General features: G+C 43.7%; 1 protein-coding gene across 15 annotated transcripts in view; it reads right to left on the reverse strand.

Annotated features, from left to right (window-relative positions):
• PPIP5K1 (diphosphoinositol pentakisphosphate kinase 1) overlaps positions 1-27,778 on the reverse strand; it is a 1,126,642-nt gene that overhangs the window by 225,055 nt on the left and 873,809 nt on the right. For all 15 annotated transcript variants that reach the window (XM_069222621.1, XM_069222618.1, XM_069222612.1 and 12 more), the window contains one exon: positions 6,175-6,291. In XM_069222621.1, coding sequence (XP_069078722.1) covers positions 6,175-6,291 — 117 coding nt within the window. The remainder of the gene's footprint in view (positions 1-6,174; positions 6,292-27,778) is intronic.

Raw genomic sequence — 27,778 nt, forward strand, 5'->3', positions numbered from 1 at the left:
TCCCAGCCCATGCACTTATTATGGCCACACTGTACTTACAATGTCTAAGAATGTACTTAGACACAGTAGGGGCATACTGTTCATGCAGGTATGCAGGGGCATATTGTTCAGGCAGCTATGCTCTCACCTATGGTTTAGGTCACCCTGCCGTAGGGCTGTAAGGCCTGCTAGAGGGGTGACTTACCTATGTCACAGGCAATGGTTTGTGGACATGGCACAATGAGAGGGATGCCATGTCGACTTTACGTTTTTCTGCCCACCAACACACACAATCTACAATGGCAGTGTGCATGTGTTTGGTGAGGGGTCCCTCAGGGTGGCATAATACATGCTGTAGCTCTTAGGGAACTTCCCTGGCCACAGAGCCCTTGGTGCCACTGGTACCTTTTACAAGGGACTTAGCTGTGTGCCAGGGATGTGCCAATCGTGGATACAATGGTACAGTTTACAGAAAGAACACTGGGTATGGGGCCTGGTTAGCAGGATCCCAGCACACACTCAATCAAGTTAGCATCAATACCAGGCAAAAAGTGGGGGGTAACCAGGCCAAAAGGGGCACTTTCCTACACAACCCCCTTCCTAACGAAAGAAGATGAGATTAACCTTTCCCAAGAGAGTCTTCATTGCCTAAGTGGAAAGTTCATCTGCATTGGCATGGGCAGTCCCAGGTCTATGTTCCACTGAAAATTCCATTCCCGGTAAGGAGATAGAAAACCTCAAAAGCTTAGGGTTCTCACCTTTCATTTGTATCAGGCATCTGAGAGGTATGTGGTCTGTTTGAACAATGAAGTGAATGACAAACAAGTATGGTCTCAACTTCTTCAGGGACCAAACCACAGCAAAGGCCTCCCACTCAATGGCACTCCAACAATATTCCGTGGGGAGTACCCTCATGCTAATAAAAGTGACAGGTTGGTCATGGCCATCATCATTGGTTTGGGACAGGGCTGCTCTTATCCCATGTTCAGAGGCATCTGTCTGCACAACTAACTGCATAGAGTAGTCTGGAGTTTTCAGAACTGGTGCTGAGCACATTGCCTCCTTCAGGGTGGCAAAGGCCTTTTTTACAACTAACAGTCCAGTTTATTGTCTTGGGCATCTTCTTAGAGGTCAGTTCTGTGAGGGGGTCACAATGGATTCATACCCCTTCACAAAACTCCTGTAATAGCCAGCCAAGCCAAGGAATGCCCTGACTTGAGTATGGGTATTAGGAGCTTCCCAGTCCAGAATTGTCTGGATCTTGGGTTGTAAGGGTTGCACTTGTTCTCCACCTACAAGGTAGCTCATGTATAAAACAGTGCCCTGCCCTATCTGGCATTTGGATTCCTTGATAGTTAGGCCTGCAACTTTCAGAGCCTGCAAAACCTTCCCCAGGTGGACCCGGTGATTCTTCCAGGAAGAGCTAAAGAAAGCAATATAATCTAGATATGCTGCACTGAAGGACTCCAAGCCAGCAAGGACTTGATTCACCAACCTTTGGAAGGTGTAAGGGGCATTATTTAAACCAAAGGGCATAACTGTTAACTGATAATGCCCATTAGGCATAGAGAATGTAGTCTTTTCTTTTGCTCTTGGTGCTATGTGCATTTGCCAGTACCCTGCAGTCAAGTCAAAGGTCCTGAGAAACTTTGCTGTACCTAATTGGTCTATCAGCTCATCAGCCCTTGGATTCGGGTGAGCATCTGTCTTGGTGACAGAGTTTAGACCTCTGTAGTCCAGACAGAACCTAATTTCTTTCTTTCCATCCTGGGGATGAGGCTTGGGGACTAAGACCACTTGGCTAGTCCAAGGACTGTAAGAGGTTCAATACAGCTAAAACCAGCATCTGTTGACTTCAACTTTGATGCTCTCCTTAACTTGATTAGACTGCCGATAGACCTTGGGTTTGACAGGCAAGCTGTCTCTTGTGTCCACATCATGGGTACACAGGTGTGTCTGTAGAGGGCTAAGGAGAAGAGCTCTGCATACTGCTGCAGGACTTGCTTGCAGTCAGCCTGCTTTTAGGCAGAGAGGGTATCTGAGTAGACCGCTTCATCCACTGACCAACCTCCTGAGGATTGGCAGAGAGGAGATCAGGGAGAGGTTCACTCTCTGTTCACTCTCTGCTTCCTGATCCTCATCAGTAATCATCATCATGGTTATATCAGCCTTGTCACAGAAAAGCTTGAGGCGGTTCACATGGATCTCTCTTTAGGGTGTCCTGCTAGTGCCCAGGTCAGCCAAGTAGGTGACTTCAGTTTTCTTTTCCGGGATGGGGTAAGGGCCACTCCAATTGTCATGAAGTGCCCCTGGGTGCACAGGCTCCAAAACCCACACCTGTCCCGGTTTAAACTCCACCAGTGCAGCTTTTTGGTCATACCACTGCTTCTGGAGCTGGTGGCTGGCCTCCAGGTTTTTAGATGCTTTTTCCATATACTCTGCCATGTTAGAGCGGAGACCTAGTACATAGTCCACCACATCTTGCTTAGGTTCGTGGAGAAGTCTCTCCCAACCCTCCTTCACAAATGCAAGTGGTCCCTTAACAGGGTGGCCAAACAGAAGTTCAAAGGGGGAAACCCTAATCCCTTCAGAGGCACCTCTCTGAAGGCGAAAAGCAAGCATGGCAAAAGGGCATCCTTTCTCCTTTTGAGTTTTTCAAAACGACCCATGTTCACGCCCTTTAGCGTTGAACCTTTCAACAAGTCCATTGGTTTGTCGAAGGTATGGTGTGGTGAACTTGTAAGTCACCCCACACTCATTCCACATGTGTGTCAGGTAAGCTGACATGAAGTTGGCACCTCTGTCAGAAACCACTTCCTTAGGAAATCTTACTCTGGCGAAGATACAAATGAGGGGCTTGGCCAACAGTGACCGTTTTGGTGCATCCTAGAATATTCTCGAAGATCAGTACAAAACAGTGGCCTTGTCAAAGGACATGTTAATGAAATACACTGGTAATTTAAGGCTGGGGAATAATAAAGTGTGTCACAAGTGGTTAATCATGGGAGTTTCCTACTGGCTGTGTCAGGCCTCTAAGAAGACTCTGGAGCCTTTTTCTAAATTAATTGTGATTCCTGAGCTGTGAAGTGTTTCTTACACTCTCCAAAAAATACTGTACTAAGACTTCAATGTCCTTCTACTGTTGATGCCCATTTCTGCAAAATCGGCAATATGCCACTAAAGTGGCTGCTGTGTCCCCCAGTTTCACTACTGCTTCTAAACACCTACTTTCTCTAAGGGCAGTTTGTCCACCAGTAGATGTAGATTTCATTGATCGTTCATATGAATGACAACAATTAGGCAAATTGGTGCAAATTGTAACCAAATCTAAGATGGATCTTCTGGAACTTGGTGAACGGCAATCACAAACCTAGGTGTCAATGTATTAGACAGCTGGACTTTTGAATGTTTCTGCACTTCACAGAAGGAAACACAGGTCACAGATTTCATACCACTGCTGGACACAAACATTTGCACTGTCTATTACAATAGGTAGTGGTAGGCTCTTATCCGCTACATGGGTATGAGTCATAATGTTTGGAAAGAGAGTTCATCATAGATTTGTATGTTCCTTCTTAATAATATTTTACTTAACCATCTCCCATCTGAGATTTATTCAGATCTCGCAAAGGATCACATTTTAGAATGGCAGCCCATTTTAAAGCATCTTGTAGCTCTTGAACTTGCATAGAGAGAAGATGCTCAACTGAATCATAGCCACCTCTTGTACAGTTAATTGGATTTGCGGGGAATGACACAAGAAGATGCTTCAAAAGATTTAAAATTTGTCAATATCAAAAAATGTTTTGACATCTAAAGTATTCAAAATCATTCTACCAAGATATTTCAGCTCAAGGTAATTCCCCTTTCTTCAAAGTACACCATGTTTGTTGGTCACTAGAGAGTTTGCCAACTGCAATATTTTTGACAACTTATTTTCGACTGCTTTAAGGATGAAGTTGAAGCATTCTTCATCTGCTTCAAAGCCAAAAATGTTGGTGTAGCACTGGTGAGTTTTTCCACTGCTATGTTTTTCAACAGCTGCTTTTTTTTATAACCAAATTCTTTGATGGCCCATCTCAATGTAACATTACAGACTTGGGGGTTTCAGACAAAGTAAAACACCTTTGCCAAGATATTGGATGATCCACAATATGGGAGTTCTGGTTTTGATCCTGCTCCTCATCAGTGTCCCTACCATTAACTTCATGTGGGCACCTAGGCATTTAAACACATTTTACCTACTATGGTACCCGTCACCTGTCAACTATATTCAATATTCATGAAATAAAATAAAATATGTCAAATTAAAAGGGTACCACAACAGGCTAAACTTTACATGAAAACTGTCACCTTTATTCCCTTTCCTACGAAGGCACCCTCTCATGAAAATTCTGTGGTTTCTAAACAACTCAAATCTCTGATCACAACCAATTCAGGGACACATTAAATATGCGGGTCCTGGCCATCATTTTCTTATCTTACTGCTCTCTCCAACTTTTTCTGTACTCCTATAATTGTGTTTTTTATCCATCACATGGACATTTGAGTTTCCCTAGCACTCCTCAGGCACTAAAGAAATGACTGTGTAACAAAATATACTAACTATTGAAGGAAGGACAAGAGAATAACACACCTCTTCATATTTTAGTACCCCAGAAGCATTACTGTATAAGTAAATCAAGAAAACTACTGCAAACAAGGCTTTCTCTTGTTCAGCCCCCCCCAAAGATGGGACAAGAATCCTGAAATAAGGGACGTTACCAGCATCCTTCTTTGAGGAGAAAACTGGAGATTCGCTTATTCAAGCTACATATACCAAACTAGTTGACTCCCCAAGTCCTTTCTCCTTTGCTGTCTTATGAGAGCAGTGGAATTCACTTCTCCTCTTGCCCAACACTTTGCTCAATGTCACAAACTCATACAATTGAAATGAAAATTTCTTCTTATTAAATATTATTTTTCTCTTGATAAGTTCCTTTGTCTGCTATATGTAAAGCACTATGCTGCCAATGTGGCTTCAGAAATACCAGAACAAGATAAAAATAATAAATAAAAGGATAATTTGACAAACAACAGAGTTCTACAAAATAAGATGCATACATCCATACCAACCTCACAGAGGATATTAATAGGTATTGCATTATTTCTATCTAGTTGATGCCAAATGTACGAATGTAAAAAAAGTTAAAAATGCCATTCATTTGCTAGCTATGAAAACTGTTACAGGCACAGGATCCAAAGTAGTCTTACTCTAGGATTACACAATCGATCAGGATTACATTCATTGCAAAAGTCAGTTTGGCCAAAATAGGAACACTCCCCCACTCAGTCAGCTATGTCCAGTAAGAGTAACTATCACACTACTCCCTCAGAAAGTGCCTGGTTGTCCAGTTTGCAGAGCCTGGCATCCATAACATATAAGCATCCAAAAAACTAGGAAGTTTTCTGGCTCAGTCTATCACAGGAAGCATACAGGACATCACATGCTGATTCCACTTACACTCTTATCAACATAAAGAAATACAATCTACTATTAGATCAGAATCTGCAGCTTGTACATGGCATAAGTAACAGAGTAGGCTAAATCTGTAGATCCAAAATCACAACAGAGTTCTTTCAATGCATACAAGGTTTGAGTGGATGTCTTCTTCAAGTTATTTTACACCCAACAATCCCATTAATAAGGTTACATTGAAAGCAATACAACAATGGCACTGAATAAGGTATCTTAAGTATTTTCCCACTGAAACATGGATAAATTGTCTGTCTTAAACAGTTGTCTAAACTGACACCCATATTTGGGGAACCTTGACAGCATCTCATGCAGCTAAAGAGCCCTCAACAGCAAAATCTCTCTACACTACAGAATATCTAAATTTGAGACCTTTCATGCATTAAATTAAAAACCTGTCATGCATTAAATCAAATCTCTACAATCTCTTTATCTAACTTCTTCAAGCTGAACTGTGAGATTCACCACCTTCACTCTTGTTCAGAAAATTAAGCAGAAGTCTCCATGCCTCCCAGTGAATTCCAAAAAGCTATTGTTTGAGGTTACTGTTGTTTCCTTGCCATTACAGTTTCATTGTTTCTCTCTTAGTCCTTTGTAAATCAGGCTAATGCCACAAAGCTCAGAAACACTATATAAAACTGTTAAACAAGTAAATGAATAAAAATATTCAAATCACTGACCTCTGCAGATGCTGGGCGGAATCCAAACCCAGTGGGAGCATTCTCCTCTTCATCACAGCCCTTCACTCCAGGACTAAAATGTAGTTCCACATGGAAACGTTCGTCTGAGGAAGGATCCTAAATGAAAATGTAAACACAGCTTTAGATAGTGTTTAATTGCACTCCACAGTCAGAAGGCTGATTACATTTCCTCTAATGCTCAATCATTCATGCTTTTTCTAGAATGAGTTAAGCCACACATCTTTCCTATATGGGGGCACTGAAAATATCTAAAAATGTTATTTGTATATATTTTTTGGGACTCCTTTTGGGGAAACCTACCTAGAGAACCACACAAAAAGGTCTACAGTGAGATTTGGCCAGGACCCAGGGAAAGGAAAAATTCCTAATCCAAATGTAGAGGGGAAGATGAAACTTGTATAAATCTTTCTTTTTTCAGTTAGAAAGAGATAGAATTATCAATTTGCAGTACAATATGCAGCTATGATCAAGCAACATATGATTTAATATACTAAATATGATGCACAGCCAAAGGCATCAATCCATCTGAATATCATATTGGTTCAGATTCCTATACTTTTGCTCTTGTAGATTAATTATGTTTGTTAATCCTCCCAATAAATCTGCTGCCTAAACCTTTTTGTATATGTCTATATCTTAATTGCATCAATGGCCATATTCATAATTTTGGATTTTCTGACTGAATCAGTGACAAACTAATTTAATTTGAAGCACCAACAGCGGGGTCAGCAACAAACCAGAACTGTTTAAACACTGCTTAGCTGTTCATGGTCTCATATCTAGACAAAAAGTGGTGTTAAGTCCGGCCCACATTGCAATGACGCAGATTTAGTGGAGTTTCAACTGAACAAGAATATCCTCTGTGCACACAACACAGCAACCTCACAACATTCTAGGGATGAGCACAAGGTGCTTAACCGCTTCACTGCCAGGCCTTTTCCCCCTCAGATGCCAGGCCTTTTTTTGGCTATTTGGGGCTGGGTGCGCTTAGGCCCTCATATCTTTTTGTCCACATAAGCTACCCACGCCAAATTTGCGTCCTTTTTTCCAGCATCCTAGGGATTCTAGAGGTACCCAGACTTTGTGGGTTCCCCTGAAGGAGACCAAGAAATTATCCAAAATACAGTGAAAAATTCATAAAATAAAATAAAAAGAATATTGGGAAAAAGGGCTGCAGAAGGCGGCTTGTGTTTTTTTCCCTGAAATTGGCATCAACAAAGGGTTTGCAAAGCTAAAATCACCAGTTTCCCAGCTTTCAGGAACAGGCAGACTTGAATCAGAAAACCCAATTTTTTAACACAATTTTGGGATTTTACTGGGACATACCCCATTTTTATGATTTTTTGTGCTTTCTTCCTCCGTCCAGTCAGTGACAGAAATGGGTGTGAAACCAATGCTGGATCCCATAAACCTAAACATTTCTGAAAAGTAGACAAAATTCTGAATTCAGCAATGGGTAATTGGTGTAGATCCTACAAGGGTTTCCTACAGAAAATAACTGAAATAAAAAAATATTGAAATTGAGGTGAAGAAAACTGCAATTTTTCTCTACATTTTACTCTGTAACTTTTTCCTGCAATGTCAGATTTTTTAAAGCAATATACTGATCCGTCTGCTGGACTCTTCTGGTTGCGGGGATATATAGGGCTTGTAGGTTCATCAAGAACCCTAGGTACCCAGAGCCAATAAATGAGCTGCACCTTGCAGTGGGTTTTCATTCTATACTGGGTATACAGCAATTCATTTGCTGAAATATAAAGAGTGAAAAATAGGTATCAAGAAAACCTTTGTATTTCCAAAATGGGCACAAGATAAGGTGTTGAGGAGCAGTGGTTATTTGCACATCTCTGAATTCTGGGGTGCCCATTCTAGCATGTGAATTACAGGGCATTTCTCAACTAGACGTCTTTTTTGCACACTGTCTTATATTTGGAAGGAAAAAATGTAGAGAAAGACAAGGGGCAATAACACTTGTTTTGCTATTCTATGTTCCCCCACGTCTCCCAATAAAAATGGTACCTCACTTGTGTGGGTAGGCCTAGCAACAGGAAATGCCCCAAAACACAACGTGGACACATCACATTTTCCCAAAGAAAAAAGAGTGCCTACCTGTGGATTTTGGCCTCTAGCTCAGCTGGCACCTAGGGAAACCTACCAAACCTGTGCATTTTTTAAAACTAGAGACCTGGAGGAGTCCAAGACTGGGTGACTTGTGGGGCTCTCATCAGGTTCTGTTACTCAGAATCCTTTGCAAACCTCAAAATTTGGCTCAAAAAACACTTTTTCCTCACATTTCTGTGACAGAAAGTTCTGGAATCTGAGAGGAGCCACAAATTTCCTTCCACCCAGCGTTCCCCCAAGTCTCCCGATAAAAATAATACCTCACTTGTGTAGATGGGCCAAATGTTTGTGACAGGGAAAAGCCAAAAACACGTCGAAATTGAGGGGGAACCAAAGTGGGTCCAAAAGGGCAGTTTGAAAAAAAAAAAATTTAAGGCTGACAAGTGCAGCAGAAATGTTCTCGGTATAGATGAGACAGTGCTGGGTGGTAGGAATTTTGTGGATTCCTGCAGATTCCGGAAGGTTCCATCACAAAAATGTGGGAAAAATGTGTGCTTTCTAGCAAAGTTGCAGGTTTGCAGGGCATTGTGGGTAAGGAAATGGTGCCGGGTACATGTGAAGCACAACACCCTGGAATCAACTAGATGTTCAGTTTTCAGATGTGTCTAAGTCTTGTGGATTTTTCTACATGGCAGCGTCCCAAAGTAAAAAAAAGTGCAGCCCTCACCATTCCAAGTGGGACAATTTTGAGAGTTACCAAGCTCTCATGGCCCAAATGTAAAACAAAAAACAAAAATAATCAAATGTCCTCTTGCTTGCCTTGGGATAAGATGTTTTAGTGTGAGGGGGAGAGCTGAAAGACTTTTAGCCCTTTCAGTTCGGGTGGGGGCATAACCAGGCCCATACTGGTTGGTAGCCACCACCCCACTATTTTCTTTTATTTTTTGTATTCCCTGGCATCTAGTAGACTTTCAGACCCCCGGGGTGTGGATCGGGGGTAATTGCTGGTGGGCAGAACAACTTTGGCCCCTCTTATTTTGAAAAACAATCTTCCTTGGTCTCTGGTGATGGGCCTTCCAAAAATAGGCCAATCTGTCCCCATTGGGGACAGTTATGGCCAACAGTAATATGCCCCCAGGGGGGGCAGAAATGGTCTAGAAATAAATTGCCCCCCTTGGGTGCGGCCCTTGCCCAAGGAGCCGCTCCCCTTATTTCATAAATGCAAAACAGAAAAAATTCTCTGCTGTCTAGGGGCATTTCTGCTGCCCGATCGCATCACGATCGGGCAGCAGAAATGCTCAGAGAGACATGAAAGGAGAAGAAAGGCCTTTCTTCTCCTTTCATGCCTCTCTGCCCCCTCCACGTGATCGGAGAAGAAATGCAAACCATTTCTCCTTCGATCGGGCGCTGGAAGCTGAGCTTCCAGCGCTGGAGGGAAGGCCTCTGATGAGGTCAGCACGCGAAAGCGCGCTAACGTCATCTGAGACGCCACAGGGGTTCACGGGGGCGGAGGGGTGGGGGTGGAAGAGGAAGTGATTCCCCTTCCATCTCTGCCCAGGGGAGAGGGATGCTCAGCCATCTGGGGGAGCGCTAGCGCTACCCCCGGGGGCCCATAGCAGGACGACCAGCTCGTCCTGGGTACCCAACAGGTTAAAGCAAAGTAAGGAGAAGCCACAACAGACAGCCTGTGTAGTGGGCTACCTATTAATTAAAGAGAATATTCATGAGCTTCATTAAAGATTTGAGCACACTGATAGCCCCACCATACACAGATAATGGCAGAAATATTTTTGCACTCTATCAGTGGCCCTATTAGTTTTGACAATACTATGATAAACTCATAAGGAGGAGCGAGATACTTGACCTGAGGAAACGTTTTCCAAGTCCTTCCAGGAAAACTGAAATTGTGAAAATAATGTATGCCAATGACATTTATGATAAACAATGACTACTATCAAATGAACAAATTACTAACATCTTCAGTAACATTCTTTCTGATGAAAAGGAAAATGTTACTTAACCCGTAAGCATCTGTCTGTGGCATGTAGTGCTGTAGATTCACATGCTGTGCATAATCCTGCCATCTAGTACTGGACTCGGATGTGTGCAAGTTGTTTTTCTTCGGAGAATGTCTTTTGAGTCATAAGGTGCTGTGAGTCCTTCTTTTACCAGCAATGCACATGGTCATCGACTCCACTGATAGATTATTTTCACACATGGCGGGTGAGGATGAAATGTGAAGCAATGCGTAATATAGATAGATGTTCATGCCAAAGGAGTTTGTGAAAGAGGAGTGAAAGTAACTGTAACAAGCACAGGTGTCCGGGGAGGAGTGTACGGAGAAACTCTTTACTCATATTGCTTTGTTGATGGGCAGCACATCTACACAGTAATGTTTTCTAAAGGTATGTGGTAGAGACTATGTAGCTGCTTTGCATATGTAAGCTATAGGGATATTTCCTAGGAAGGACATTGAAGCCCCTACAAGTGGAATGGGCTCCAGGAGGAATGAGTAAAGTTCTTTTAGCTTTAGCATAGCACGTTTGGATGTATTTAGCAATCCATCTTGCAATGTCTGATTTAGAATTGTCCCTTCCCTTGTGAGGTTTGGGGAAAGCAACAAAAAGTTGTGTCTTCCTGAATGATTTAGTTCTGTCAATGTAACACATGAGAGCTCATTTCACATCTAATGTATGTAGATCCCTTTCTTCGACTGAGTCAGGGTCGGCAAAAAAACAAAGGTAGTTCAATGGATTGATTTAGTTGGAACTGAGACACCACCTTTGGGAGGAATGTGGGATTGGTACAGAGTACAACCTTGCCCCTGTGTATTTGGAAGAAGGGTTCTTCCAAGGTCAATGCCTGAAGCTCACTGACATGTCTAAGCGAAGGGACAGTGACCAGGAATGTTACCTTCCAGGATAGAATCTGGAGGGGGCAGGAGTGGAAGTGCACAAATGGAGGGATCTTTTATCTTATCAATACAATATTGAGATTCAATGTTGGAGCTGGTGGAACCTGATTGAAATGACTCTTAAGACCTTCCGAGAAGGATTTGATGACTGGAATTCTAAATAGGGAAGTATGTAGCCTATTTTGTAGGTTTGGGGCTATTATCGCTGGTGTAGCCTTATGGATGTAAAGACCCAACTAGAGGTGTGCAGGGGAAATAAATAGTAGACAATGTCTTGTACCTTGCATGCTAATGGATCGAAGTGGTTGGAGTGGCAATAACAAACAAATCTTTTTCACTTAGCAGCGCAACAGGCCTGAGTAGTAGGACTGCACGCCTCTTTAAGAATGTCCATACAGTCTAGTGGGAGATTGAGGTAAACAAATATTAGGACTTCAGAAGTCAGATCACAAGGTTGAGGGACCTGAGTCCGGGTGTCTGACTTCTGCAAGGTTCTGCATGAGAAGGTCCTGCCTGTTGGGGAGTGTTTTGTGGGGACCTATGGAGAGTTTGAGGAGTATAGTGAACCAAGGTAGTCATGCCCATGTGGGTGCCACCAGGATGAGGGTGAGAGATGTCTGCCAAAGTTTGCAAACTACAAAGAGAAGCAGTGGGAGAGGTAGAAAAGCCTAAGCAAATATCACTGACCAACTCATCCACAATGCGTTGCCCTAGGACTGTGGGTGTGGAAACCTGGAGGCAGAGTTCGGCCATTTGACATTTTCTACTGTGGCGAAGAGGTCTATGTGTGGTCTTCACCAATGCTGGAAATATTGGAGGAGAACTTGCGGATGGAGTTCCCACTTGTGGACTTGTAGGTACTCTGCTAAGAGATGAATATTGTGTCGGAGAGCCCACCTTCAAGTGGTCTTGACTAAATGAGAATGGGGTTGAGGGGGATCTGGTGCCCCCTTGCTTTTGGAGGTAGTACATGGCTGTCATGTTGTCTGTTTTGATGAGGACTACCCTGCCAATTAGAAGAGGAAGGAAGGCTTTCAGTGTTAGGTAAACGGCTGGTAGTTTTAAGTTATATATGTGGAGATGTCCCTGATTTGGTGTCCACCTGTCCTGGACAGTTAGATCTTGCAAATGCTCTCCCCATTCTGTAAGGGAGGCATCCGTTGTTATGGCCCTCTATGGACCTGGGTCTAGGAAAAGAAATCCTTTTAATAGATTGCTGGTGTTCCACCACTGCAGAAAATGGCAAGCTTGACGGCAGACCAACACTAGATCTTCCCATTGACCCTACGCTTGAGTCCAGTGGTGCGCTAAGCATTCCTGAAACACACATGTTTAGTCTGGCACCAATGAAATGGTGATACATGAGGCCATCATAGAGAGGAGGCACGTGACTGTCCTGACTGTCACCTGTTGACCGGGTTAAATTGGGGAGTACGTGCCTGGAATGATTGTATCCTGGCAATATTCTGGTAAGTTATTCCTAATTCTGAGCTGAGAATAGCTCCTAGGTAAGGTTGGATCTGACAGGGTTGGTTTTCGGACTTTAAGGTTATGATGGTGAAGCCTAGTTCACGAAGTAGGTTTAAGGTGACCTGAGCGTGATAGTAAAACTTTTGTTGAGTCACACTCTTGATGAGCCAATCGTCTAGGTATGGAAAGACATGTATGCTCTGTCTGCGCAGTTGAGTGGCTACTACTGTAAAGACCCTGGGTGCTAGAGGGAAGCACTCTGAACTAGAAATGCTGTCAATTTATTACAAACTTTAGATACTGGTGATGTGCTAGATGAATAGGAATTTGGAAGCAGGTGTCCTTGAATTCGCCTTGTTCTAATAACGGGATGACATCTTGAAGAGTAACAACATGAAAGTGCACTGAGAGAATGTACTTGTTAGAAATTACGGTGTTTGTGTATCGGGGTGTAAACCTTATTCAAGCAGCAACGACAATTCTAAGTGTCAAGCAAACTCTAAATTAACCTTTGCTCACCCCTCCGGTAGCTTGGCACAGAGCAGTCAAATTTAACTTAGGGGCAATGTGTAACGTATTTGTGCAACACTTCAAACAGCAGAATAGTGAAAACACTACACAAAGGTATTCCATACCCGGCTAGAAACATTGAGCCAAATTTAATAAATACAATTATTTGCCACCGGGTCTGTTCCAGCAACAGCAGTGATGTGACGGTTCCACTCTACGCAACAGTAGCGATATGCTGGTTCCAATCCTCACAACAGGAGTGATGAGATGGTTCCAATTCCTGCAACAGGAGCAATGCACTGGTTCCGAGCCACACAACGGACGCATTGGTTATGCTGGAGCTAGAACCTAAGGCCCGCTTCCATGGGTCCACTACTGGGTTAGCACCGCTTGGCAAGGCAGACTCACAGCTGGCAGAGTCCAGGGGCAGAAGTAGGCTGGTTAAGTCTTTTATGTCCCTGAGACTGCAGATCAGGTGACCAGTCAGCTGGCCCATGGAATCACTCTGGGTTCAAGTGATGCAGTTCCAGTTCTTCTCACCCAGGTAGGGGAACATCAGGCAGAAGGGCAGCACAGCAAGACAGGAGTCCAACAAAGCAGCAGTCAAGCAGAGTGACAATCCTTCAGCAGCACTTCTTCCCAGCAGAGTAGTCACAGGTCCGCAAGTGTACTGAAGTTGTAGTGTCTGAGGTCCAGTACTTATACCCAGTTAGGCCTTTGAAGTGGGGGAGAGTTCAAAGACAGGTCTTCGAAGTGTACAGAGGTCCTGCCCTGGCTCCAGACACACTACGGGGGTAATGCAGCCCTTTGTGTGGGGATAGGACACAGCCTATTCAGGTGTGAGGCTGAGCCCTGGTACTCCCCTTCCTTCCTTCCAGGACCACCCATCAAGTCACATCTAAGCTCCTATTGTGTGTTGCTGTCTACGGGGAACACATAAAGCCCAACTGTCACCCACCCAAGACAAGTGATCAGAGAAAGGCAGCAGGCACCAAAGAGCTAAAGCAAGAAAATGCCAACTTTCTAAAAGTGGCATTTTCAGAATTAGAATATAAAATCAGACTTCACCATAAGTTGTGATTTAAAATTGTGATTACAGAGACACCAAACTCAAAAAACGTATCTCTTCCAGACTGGGAATTACACTTATAGGATGTAATAAGGTAATCCCCAAGCCATCCTATGGGAGAGATAGGCCTTGCAGTAGTGAAAAACTACTTTGGGAGTTTTCACTACTAGAACATGTAAAACTTAAAAGTACATGTCCTGCCTTTTAAATACATGGCACCCTGCCCTCTGGGTTTTCTCGGGCCTACCTTAAGGGTGACTTATGTATATAAATTGGAAAGACTTGGCCCTGGCTAAAGGATTATTTTGCCAGGTCGGCATGGCAGGGAAAACTGCAGACACATGCTCTGCAATGGCAGGCCTGAGACGTGGTTAAAGGGTTGCTTGATTGGGAGGCACAATCAATGCTGCTGGTCCACTAGTAGCATTTAATTTACAGGCCCTGGTTACACATAGTAGGAACATAGGAGTACATTAAATATGTCAATTGGGGATAAACCAATATGACCATGTTTAGGGGAGAGAGCACAAGCACCTTAGCACTGGTTTGCAGTTGTAAAGTGCACAGATTCCTAAAGCCAACAAAAACAAGGTCAGAAAAAGTAGGGGGGGGGGGAGGCAAAACGTTTAGGCGTCACCCTGCAAAAAGTTCCATTTTCCAACAGTACTCGTTTAGGGGTCTTAGATCCCATATTAGATTAAGGGACCCGTCCTTTTTGGGAATAAGAAAGCATAGCGAATAGACTCCTGTGCCCTGTTGGTGGAGAGGAATGGGTTCTACAGCTCCTTTTTTGAGGAGTGCTTATACTTTTTCCCTGAGCAATGCTGGATGCTGTGGTTAGTGTCTTTCTGAGGTGGAATGTTGGGTGGTGTGGAAGTGAGCTCCAGATAATTACCATGATGGATAATATCCAACACCCACTGGTCGGAGGTGATATTCCACCAGGCAACAAATTACCATTGTAGATGACCCCCAACAAGTGTTGTGTGATCAGGGAGGGGGGGATGAGAGGTAAGTTACGGTTTAGTGGTGGTAGCGGGTGGTTTGGTGAATCTGCATTTGCCTCTGCCTTTGGAGTTGCTAACCTTATATGATCCTCAGTAGTAGCCTCTAGGCAAGGTGTTTTTTTTTTATCTGTGGTCGTTTGTATGAAGACACCGAGGACACTAACAAAAGTGCATCCATTCCATCCCCGAGTGGGAATGGTGGGGGAGGGTCATCTAAGGATCAAAGTAAGGCCCCAAGAGGCAAAGCCCCAGGAAGGGCCGCGGTCGAGGTGAGTCACCCTGACGAAGCTGGAGTCGTCTAACCAAACGGAAGAGAGAGTGAGAGAAGACCGCAATCGATAACAATAACGACAAAAAGCAGGTATGAAACGAGAAGAGTGGGGCACGGCGTCGTCAAACCAGAGCACGAGAGCACACGTCCGATCCAATGGCAGAAGAAAACAATCTAACAATGTAGTTGATGATCATGTGCATTACCAATGAAAGGAGGAGTGAAATTACCTAGTGACTCTAAAGACTTTCTTTGACGAAAAACAAACTTGCACACCTCCAAGTCCAACACAAGATGGCAAGATTATGCACAGCATGTGTATCTACAGCCACACATACCACCAACTGATAGCTCCCGTAGACTGCTTGTATGAACCCTAATCTCAGGTGCCATAGTGGATTCAGATACATTTTTAGCAGTTCCACTTGAGCAGAGTGAAGAAGCATTGCATGAGAGTGGTGGTGTTGAGTAGACCTGAAGTGACATATGACTTTCTATGTGCAGTAGTACTGTAGTCGGTGACACCACAACAGAGACAATGCATGTAAAAAGCAAAATAAAAGCAGAACCACCAAGAACCATTCTCAAGAGGGTAGGATGGATGGTGATAAGGAAATTGCGAGACCTGTATCAATGAGAAAGAAAATTACCAAAGGAAAGTAACCTTTTATCTAATGCATATTCACTCCCAGATTCATTGTATGAACCACTCACTTAGCAAATTTTAAAGAATGCTGAGGATAATCCAGAATCACTGAAGCCCAATCTTATCAGATTATGACTGGGCTCTGCTACATTCCCTCAGAATAAATTTGCCAGGTGAAAGAGTACAAAGAGGCCCATGTGGATGACTGATAATAAGACTGGACTAGTTCAATACACAAACTGAAATAGGTTGGAACCGTTCCTCTCGTAAAGAAGCACAGAAACTCTCATAAGTAGTTTTATTAACCAGACTACAAGAATGCTTGATGCACAGTTTACCGTATAGATTGAGCTTCTCTTTCTTAAAAGGAAGAGGTGATATAAGGAAAGTCATCAAAGGGATAGCACAAGAAGGAGGGCTTCATTTGCATAGTCACCTTTTCCTTTTGAGAACACGGTCAAAGGAGGAAAAGCTAAAGAACTTACAGCTATCTCACCCTCATAACTGAGGTGACTTATACTAAAAAGACAGTTTTCCATCTCAGAATCTTTAGGGGACAAGTATGGAAAGCCACAAAAGGAGGTCCTTTAAGGTTGAGTGAATAGCAAATGTTGGTCGCACTGGGGTACTATGAAGGGGATCAGCAGATACATATTCTACAGTTTCTGAAGGAACCGTTGCCACACCTGTAAGCCTGAAAAGAGGTCCGTCACCAGGGGAAAAATGCAAATTTATCACAAGGGTACAATTCTAAAACAGTAATTTTCCATCAACATAAAAATGAGACCATCAGCCATTCAAATTGGAGTTTATCTTGAGCTGCATTGCTCAGCTTAACAGTAGCAGACAAAAGATGACAAAACAAAGTGCTTCACTTTCGTGTTTAAATATTATTACATGGGGAGATATGGCATTTCAGAAAAACCCATCCCTTACGAAATGATGTGATGTGATGTGCAATGCCTATCCTAACAGTGTTAAAATGTTTAGTAAGTATGACGCAGGAACTAGACTTACGTAGGGTTCCATTACCAAAGCTGTTTTTCTTTTCTTTTTTTTTTTACAAAAAACTGAATCTAGCTGTTTTCATAAATTAAACAGGTTCTCTGTTTAAATGTTTCTGTTCTAAAGAAACGTTTTACCCAGATCTCATCCTACCTGACTATATCGCAAGGTGAACGCAAAAATTCCAAAGACCACAGGTCTGCACTTTCTGTTAAAGTAGTGAGCTCCAGAAATGTATTACTAGTCTCCATGCTCATGTAATCTTTTCTTTTTTCTCTTTTTATATAAATAGTAGCTGGATTTAACCAGAGAGAAAGCCACAATAAAATGTCTTCTTGATTTCAGTTTCCAAGTAAGCAGTACCATACTTCTCATAACAAGAATAGTTTGAAGTACTTTGTGAGTATTTAAGGGTAACTCCATAAGAAGACTAAAAAACCCAGTTGTCCTCCATTTGTAAAAAAGACACATCAGTAAAGCACCAAGCTCCTGTACCGTATGTTACTGATGCAATGCCTTTTGTTTTATAGAAGGTTTGCATATAAACCAAATGTTTCCTACCCACTCTAGACAACACCAAAAACTCCACAGCTGTCTGGTCAACTAAAAATGTCTAACCAAATATTCTGAAAAATTGCACAGCAACCCAACTTGATAGAGCTTTCTTAGTGGCTGCTGCCAATCTCTGAGACTTTTTATCTTCAGTTTTCATCATAGAATTCTCTTTTAAAATGCATACAAATATTTTAAACTTTCCTCTTCCTCTCTTTCAATGAGGCAAAACCTTTCAGTGTTCAGCATCTCCCTGCATACATGTGCTTTATAAACACATTGCCATAGACCACTAAGTAGGCCCTTCTCAGCCAGGGCAGATGGATCTTCAGATTCAAGTTGAAGGATGAAGTAACTGTCAACATGAAAAGTGGGTTTGTTGTAAGAGTAACTCTGGATTTTTCAAATGATAGGTATGGAGAGCGAACGGCTTAGGGTTACATTTCTCCAGTTCTTCTGGGTGATATTTCCATGACAGCATTTGCAGAGAAGATGTGTAAAAGGGCTTAAAGGAACTTCTAATGAGAGCTCGTAGCAACTCACTGAGTTTCTAGTATGGTAGTTGTCTTGCCACTGAGGACAATATACACTCTGATAAGTCTGGTCAACCAAATAAAGGAATTTACATTGAGCACTGACTAGAAAGTGTTCACTCATCTCAAAAAACGACCTCAGCATTTAAACAATACAAAACCTGTAATGTAGTAAGAGAGGACATGGGCTGAAAAGCCAAATTAATATGATGGTCTTCAACAATGGGGGAAAGGCTCTATGAGTACCACAACTCCAGACTTCTTTGACTTTCTGTCTACATTCTTAAAATCTAATACTCCCCCCGCCCCAGGTTTCATTTTTTCAAAGGCCTTGAAGGAACTAGAAAACATGCTTTATGTAGACAGAATAAGTGATAAGGTAAAATCTAGCTGTGAATGATTAGACAAACAAACAAACCTAACAGTGGAGAAGGCCTAAAAACATAAGTCACCCATCAAAGGAAAAGTTACAAAAACTCATGTGGGAGGCAAAAAGAACAGTCAATGAGAAGCTTTAGGTGTTCCTCCACAAATCCTGACTCTCAAGCATCTTGAGCAATTTCAAGAGATAGGGCCACAGATTCTTCTCTGGGTCCCCAGAATTTTCTCTGATAACAATAGCGAAATTCTCAGCCAAATAAACTCTACAGAGTGGGAAGAATTTTTAAAAGCCCTTATGTAACCAATGACAATGTAAAAGAAAAAACACTTAAACAGATCACCGTTAATACCTGCACAGGAAACACTGGCTCATCAATAGAGAAAGGATGAGCTATATGCTGTGGTCAACCAACAAGAAAATTATGACCCACATGACTGAACAAGGCTAACCTGCGAGAAACTATCGACAATAATCACCAAAAGTCAGAAGGATATAGCTTCTGGCTGGAACACGTTTTCAGCAATCTTTTGGTTAGGTTGGAACCATTGAGAAAGGTTTTTGAAATCTGCTACCTTTCATCTGCAACTTTCACATTGTGGCAAGAATCCTATATCTATCAAATCAATAAAAAGGGGAATAGAAAAGATCCATTTAACTATAGGTTAATAGCCCACTTAGATGTGGAGGCCAAAAAAACATGCCTCATTCATTCTGGCTGATCTTTGTGAGTGGGTGACAAATTTCAAACTAATTACTCTGGTTCCAGCATGGTTTAGAGAAAAAGCAGAACTATGGACAACATCCTGGCACTTTCCTATCTTGTACACAAAACCATAGGAATGGGTAGATCTCTTAAAGTATTCTTCACTGACTTTAAAAAAAGCTTTCAGCACTATTGATGGGGGCATTCTCTTGGCAAAACTGACCAAATGGGGCTCTCAACACAAAATCTTTAAAGTAATTATCTCACTTTATTCCATACAATGGGTCGAAGTGAAACTGGACACAGATGGCACTCTGTCCAACAAGATATCTGTCAACACAGGTCTCGACCAATGAAGTCTCCCGGCTCGGTGACGGATGAATCTGTTCATCGCCTACATAGCTGACAAGTGTAAATTAAAGAACATGTCCACCTAAGACAAATGGCCATCCGCTGCACGTCCTGCAATTTGCTGTCCATATAGCAATTTTAGATTACACTACCATGTGCCTTCAGCATTCACTAAATAACCTCCACAGCTACTGTCAACACAACAAACCTGAGGTAAATCAAGATAAAACTAAAGTCCCCACCTTCTCAAAAAGACATGTGGAGCCATTTGAACATAGAAGCTAGGCAACCATTCAATTTCCAGCACAATGTCCTACAAGTAGCCAGAGGTGGAATTCGATGCCGCAGGATACCACAAGTGGCATATGCAAGAGCTGGAAAAGAATGCAGCAGCATTAAGATTTGCATTAGCCAAGACAGTACAGCATCATATGGATCCATCTTTGAAACTATTGTTTAGAGTACTGAATGCAAATTTCCTTTGAATGATAACCTAAAGGTTGATAGCTTTCCCTGGAAACTATATAGATCAGTATTTAGGGTGCTGAATTCCAAGCTCAAATTTATCTCAAATTTAAGTCAGTGGACTAATCTGTGGGACAAAAGGCTCTACTACTCAAATTAAAGCAAGAAGAAAGAGCTCTTGTCAACATAATCTCAGCCAATAACAAAGGCAATAAAAAAACACTCTGATCTGAATCTATTGATCTTCAAGTCGCTTCACCTTGGGGTTGCAATATATCCTACTGTACATTTAAGCAGATACTCAAGAGTATTTGCTTAGTACTCAAGAGGGTGGTCATTTCAAAATCTAGAGATACTGACTTTAAATCCCTCCAAATCAAAGAACATAGGCCCTAATTTCAACCTTGGCAGTTGAAACCACCGGGTGGCCGCCAATGCAGCCGCACTCCCGCAGGGCCTATTTGGAGATCCCCGCCGGCCCAGCGGGGATCTCGGCCGCAACACGGGAGTCGGCTCCAAATGGACCCGGCGGTGTTGCGGCTGTGCGGCGGGTGCAATTGCACCCGTTGCGCTTTTCACTGTCTGCTAGGCAGACAGTGAAAAGCTGCATGGGGCCCCCAGGGGCCCTGCGACTCCCCTTTCCGCCAGCCTTTTCATGGCGGTTCTTTACTCCGAGGGGCCTTGACACTGTCCACCCGATCCCCTGCCTCTACCACGAAAAGACTGAGAGGCCAGTTGCTGCAGGAGTACATTATGGCACCATCTCTGCTTGTAGCCTTCCCGAATCCTCAAAAGGGGTAAATTTGCTTGGAGGACTGCCGAATGGGCAGAGCTAGGCCAAGAGAACAGGCTGTGCCCTTGCTATCTATCAAAGTTTCTAAGGCTGGATCCGCATTCCTCCATACAGCCAAGAGCCATCAAAGTGCATGGCCATTAAGCACTGTTTGGCGTCGTTTGAAAAGTTAGTGGAGCAAATCCAGGTGTGGCACCGGTGCACAACACTTGTCCTGAATGCCCTACCCAGATAAACTGTAGTGTCTAGAAGTGAACATATGGAGTACTTCACTGCATACTGGCCGTTTTGGATGAGGTGTTGCAGGGTGGGCCAGATGTCATTAGGTACTGCTGGCAAGATGTCACTCTGTCCCAGAACACATGTGATTACCTCCAGAGCAGGCAGCTAGTGGTGACTGACCTTGACAAATGTCTCCATACATTCCGACTCCCTGCCTGGCAGGATAATGGAAGGGCATTGGGATTAAGTCTACTTGTTGATGTGATGACTAGACCACCAGGCTTTATGGTTTGGGGTGTTGCATGAGGATGTTTAGATTCCTGAGGGTAGATCTGTGCTGTCTTGCAATCTGCCTAATGACTGGAGGGCAAGATCCTGGCTTTCCCCAGGTGCCCACACTACATTGAACAGGGCCTCATTAAAAAGAGAAGCAGTTCCTAATTTGTTTGGCCTGGGTGACAAATCCTCTGTGAGGACATTGGTCTTGACCTCTGTAGTTGGTAGGGTAATTAGGTCAAACAATTCTGCTGCCCCTCTAATTACCATTCCTAAGGAGGCATATTCCTCTGTAGCTGTGGCAGGATTCGAGGATCAAAGACCAGTGTCTGGTGATATATCCAGATAATGGGCATCGTGCACATCCAAGAATATATTTTCATCATCATAAGGGCTCTTATCTTCAGCATTTTCATCATCATAATATTGCTTGTGGGTTCTTTGTGACCTCAAGGGGCATTGCGGGATCTGATAAAACTATTAGCTCCTCTTCCAGCATCAGTGATGTCAGGGGCAGTATTGCGACTCAGAATGGTGGCACAGGTTGCAGCACCAAAGGCTGTGTCGAATATTGCACTGGAGCCAATTTCAATGGAGCAGAGCTCAAGGAGGTGGCCAGCCTCAAGGCAGGGTCGAGCAGTACAGTTGGCATTGGGGACGAAACTGCCAGCAGTAACCTAACCAGAGGCCTCCACAGATATGTAGGACCCTTAGGCACTCCAGAGAAATCAGTAGGAGTACTAAAGATTTTATCTAGGGATATTTTCAGCTCACAAAGCTGTTGCAACATTGCTGATGGCCCTGGCAAATCAGGGTGCATCGGAGAAGCATCAGAATCTGTTTTGAAAGGGGGGGAATGACTTCTCAGCATACAGGGGCCATTTGCACAACTCTGAATGGTTGGAGTGACGGCATAAAGGAAAGGAAAATGGTACTTACCCAGTAAGCATTTGTTAGTGGCATGTAGTGCTGTAGATTCACATGTGCTGCATGCTCCTGTCATCTAGTGTTGGGTTCAGAGTGTTGGAAGTTGTTTTTCTTCCAAAAAGCATTTTCAAGTCACAGGATTGAGTGACTCCTCCTCCTTGATACTGCGCATGGGCATCGACTCCTGACTCCTTTGCGATTGGTTTCACGCAAGCAGGTGAGAAAAGGAGTGTAGAGGAAGTATAGAGAAAAGAGATGTCCATGAAAATGTAGCTACATATGAACAACTGTATCCAAGTATAAAATAACTGAAACTGCCAGGAGTCCAGGAAGGAGGCAGGGTGCATGTAAATTTACAGCACTACATGCAATGAACAGATGCTTACTGGGCAAGTAACATTTTCCATTCAATGGCATGTGTTCTCTGCATAGACTGTAAAGCAGTCCCTTCATGAAAAGTGGTGGCTAGCCTGTGGGAGTTGCAGTTGACTGGAAAAGTGTTCTTAGCACTGCTAGGCCTACGTTGGCTTGCTGGCGTTCAAGTACATCTACACAATACTGTATTGTAAATGTATGTGCTGTGCTAATCTTTGATATCGGATTGCCTTTATGTGGTAGGAAGAAAGCAACAAAGAGCTGGTTAGTCTTTCTAAACTTTTTTAGTTATGTAAATTTAGAACATTAACACACGTTTAACGTCTAAAGTATGAAGGGCTCTTTCGGCAACTGAGTCAGGTTGCAGAAAGAAGACAGGCAACTCAATGGATTGATTAATATGAAATTGAGAGATCACTTTAGGGAGGAACTTTGGATTGTATGTAGAACCACCGTGTACCGATATATTTGGAAGTATGGTTCTTCCAGGGTTAGGGCCTGGAGCTCACTAACACTTCTGAGTGATGTGATAGTGACTGAAAAAGCCACTTTCCATGAGAGATACTGAAGGGGACATGAATAATGTGGTTCAAATGAGTACCCATAACCCTGGTACGAACAATGTTTAGGTTCGAAGATGGTGCAGGGGGCAATCTTGATGGAATGACCTATTTAAGACCTTCCATAAATGCTTCATTAGTGGAATACTAAAGAGGGATGTTGTTGTCTGTTCTGTTCTGTAAATATGCAGCTATCTCTGTGAGATGTAAACAAATGGAGGTGTAAGCTAAATTATCTTTCCGTGGCTGAAGCAAGTAGCAGACAATGGGGGTCATTATGACTCCGGCAGTCGGCGATAATGTGGCGGTAAGTACCGCCAACAGGCTGGTGGTACTTACCACCATATTATGACATTGGTGGGTTTTTTCTCACTCCAACCGCCACAGCGGTAACAGCCGCCGGGCTGGAGATATCCATCTCCAGCCAGGCGGCCACCACTGTGCCACCTGAAGGATTATGACCCCGCCTACCACCATGGTTTTCGTGGTGTTTGTAACGCCACGAAAACCATGGTGGTTCTCCCCAATTACCCTCCCCACCCTCTACCTCTCCATACCCCCCACCTATTCCCTACATTCACACCCCCTTCACACACACACATGCATACACACACCCATTCCCACATGCTTACACACATGCATACATCCATTCACACCCACATCCGCACACACTTCCAGACACTCAGACACGCATTCACATTTCACTACATACACGCACTCACAAGTCCGTACATGCACACACGCATTCACATACATTCACACACGCACACACAAAACCCCCCTCCCCTGTCGGAGACCTGACGTACCTGGATCCAGGGGGGTCCTCCGGCAGGAGACGGGACGGGGCACCTGCCAGCAGAACACCGCCAGGCTGTATTATGGGTCATAGCAGCCCCACCACAGCCGGATTTCTGCCATTCTTGTGGCGGAAATCCAGCAGTGGTCGTAATATGGCAGACGGCTGGTACTGGTGGCGGCGGCCTTTTGCCAGCCGTCGCCGCTGCAGTAGGTGGTTTATACTGCCAAAGTTGAAATGACAGCCAATTGCTTGGACAGTACCTTTAATAGGATTAATGTGTTTGGGTTGACAGTAACAAAGCGTTTCCACTTTGCAACATAACATGCTCTGGTAGTGGGTTATACAAGCTTCTCTGAGAATGTCGATGCATTCTGCAGGGAGGTCCAGGTAACCAAACTCTATGACCTCAGAAGCCATTTTGCAAGGCTGAGTGATATGGATACCTGACCTGATCTTTGTTTTGCATGACAAGGTCTGGCCTGCAGGTAAGCCTCTCGTGGGGAACTACTAAGAGATCCAATAGTGTGGTGAACCAGGGCTGGCGTGCCCATGTTGGAGCTACAAGAATCATGTTGAGAGGTACGTTTACCTGATCTGTCTCACTGGAAAGGGAATTGAGAGGGAGAGGAGGAAAAGAGTAGGCAAATATCCCTGACCAGTTCATCCATAAAGCGTTGTTATTGGATAGAGGTCGTGGATACCTGGTGGCAAAGCTTTGACATTTGCTGCACCCTGCTGAGCAGGTCTGCAAAAACATCTGTTCTCAGGAGACACTCTGCCACTAGGTGTATGTGATGGTAGAGAGCCCATTTCCATATTGTCTCAGAAAGTTGTGACAATTGGAGTGACCATGTCCCCCTGCTTTCTGAGGGTAGTACCATTGCTGTCATGTTGCCTGTGCGGACTAGGACAACTTTGTGAGAGAGGTGATGAAGGAATGCTTTCAGGGCTAGAAATACTGCCTGAAGCTCTAGGAAGTTGATGTGTAGGGAGTGCTGATGATGACTCCAATGTCCCTTTACTGAGAGCTCTTGAAGGTGAGCCCCCCAGCCTGTGTGTGAGGCTTCTGTCATCTGAATGATCAGGGGGACAGGGTCCAGAAAAGGTCGCCCTTTCAATAGATTGGTGGTGTTGCACCATTGGAGAGCGGTAAGTATGGTGGTCTAACAAAACGAGATCAGGGAGGCAGTCACTGTGATCATGACTTGTAGGCATGGAGTTATGCAAGGCTTTCACAAATCAGCGCCTGCTGGGGAGGCCCACCACTCAGTGGTCTGCATCAGAATTTGAAGAAGATGAACAGGATCTTTCAGATTGCCTGAAAATTGCTTCTGTTGTCTATCCTGAGACATGTTTGAGACGCCTGAAAAAGCAGTTAGCCATCTGTGACAGCAACTGTGTGATCATCTGACTTTATGCTTCTGTGAAATTCAACATCTTTTGGCAAACAATCTTTTTGGAGGTGGGTAGGCTTTCAAGATCTAAGTGTCCAGAACTTTGTCAGTAAACAAGAATCTGATATGGACTTGGACTTAGCATAATAGAAAATTTGGTTTTATTAACCCATGATACAGATAGAGGTGGATTCCCTTTCGCTGATTAGGGGCTACCGGTACTGCAATGATTTTTGTGAAACTGTTTAGCACCTTCAGGCACCCCAAAATCCTGCTGGCTCTGCTGCCTCAAAATCTGTCTAACAATCCTCCCCCACCATTACCTTCCATGGGGAGGGCGATGTTCTCCCTTTGCTCCATCTATTTGGAGACAATCACAGCAGACTGCTAGGTCATCAAGCTAATAAGGGCCACACCCTACCTTTTAAGACCTCGACTCCAGGCTGTGCTCCACAAGGACCTGTACTCAGGCACAAGCCTTCATTTTTTAGGCAGATGTTATTACCCTGCTAAACAAAGCTCATGGAGGAAAGGCGTGCAGGATTTTAGGCCCCCTAGTTCTTGGTTCCCATGAAGGACAGAGGTCTGAGACCCATCCTGGACCTTCGTCTCTACAACCTTTCCATTCGACAGGATGCTGTTCCTGAGCCAGGTCTTGCTGGACCTCAAGACAGGGGATGGACTAATTACCTGGACCCCCAGGAAGCCTACATTCATATACTGTTCCTACCAACTCTTTGTCTCTCAATATCAGTTAACAGTTCAGCTGTTTATACTGAGTACAATTCAGAGTATTCACAGCAATGTGATGACCATGACAGTGGTTTCATGCAGCGGTCAGAAGCATCTGGATTGCTATACCTGGACAACTGGCTAGAAAAGGAAGTGTATTCTGCAGTGGTCACATTACATCTTTAGAGCACTATGACTTTTCTTCAAGATAAATACCCATCTTTTGCCCAAATAGAGGCTGAAGTTTATAGGAGCTGTGCTAGATATAATCCACATTTATTTGAATTTCTTTCCTCCCCAGAGGACTGCAGATATTTGAGATATGATTTCAATGTTACTGGCTCAAACACTGATCCAAGTTCTGCAAGTACAACACCTGTTAGACCCAAAGGCTTCATGCAATCTGCACTAGTGGATGTGCCCTTTGATTCTTCACATCCACAGTCAATGTGGTGGTTACAGACATCTTCCTATAGGTTTGGGCCAGGTAGCTGAACAACATCACAGTGAGATGCCTTTTGTCTGCATCAGAGCACTGCTAACACTTAAACATGTTGGTGCAACAGGTAGTCCATCGTGCCACGAAGGCTCTCTTCCCTTCTATTTTAGGAACTGCCATTCAAGTTCTATCTGAGAACACTGCATGTCCATTACATGAAAAGACAAGGCGGGTCACGGATCCTCTGCTGGGAGGCAACCTGCACATGGAGGTGGGCCCAGCAATGGCCCATTTTTCTGGTTGTGACACGCTTCACAGGTACCCTCAGCATGAGAGTGGGTACAGAGTCAGCTCTTCTTAGAGGACCATGTGTGACATTTTATTCAGAAGTGGTGCAAATCATCTCTTGCAGATTTGGTTGTCCATGCACAAATCTCTTTGACACGACGCAGGACTGGAAGTGTCCTGGCCTTTGTGCCATACATTTTCCTCTAAAAGGTTTCCCGGGGATGCCTTCAGGTTTGACTACTGCCAGGGTTTGCTTCACAAATCCCTGACAGTCCCATTTCTGTCAAGAGTTCTGCAGATGGTGTCGGAGGATTGAGCATAGCTGATTCTGATTTCCCTGAACTGGGTGAGAAGGATACGGTATGCAGATCTACTGGGCTCCAGGAGTTTAAGCAGTGTTAGCAGATGTAGTCATGGCTGCCAGGAAATCTGCCACAAAATCCATTTATGTGGGTCGTTGCTACAAGTTTTTTCAGGGGTGCAAGTGGAAAGGTCTGAACCAATTTTAGAATATTCTGGTAGCAGGCTGTGCACAGAAAACATTTCTGTGTGGGGAAAGCAATACCAGGAGCTGGCACCAGCAAATTCTGCACAAAGGAGAGCCTACAAGCTTGGTGTAGAAATGCCTAATGCAAGACAAGTGAAATAGTAATGGATGTTACCCCAATGGTATAATGTTCAAATGGCAGGATAACGAGGTGATGGCAAGGTTTATACAGGAAGTGCGGTAAATCCTCAATATAACAGAAGACATAGCTTCAGAACTAGAACACAGACAACACATGTGAGACCTTAAGAAAGAACAAGTGAACAAAATCGGACCCAGAAGCTGACAAAAA

Source organism: Pleurodeles waltl, chromosome 3_1 (assembly GCF_031143425.1).
Source record: "Pleurodeles waltl isolate 20211129_DDA chromosome 3_1, aPleWal1.hap1.20221129, whole genome shotgun sequence".
NCBI lineage: Eukaryota > Metazoa > Chordata > Amphibia > Caudata > Salamandridae > Pleurodeles > Pleurodeles waltl.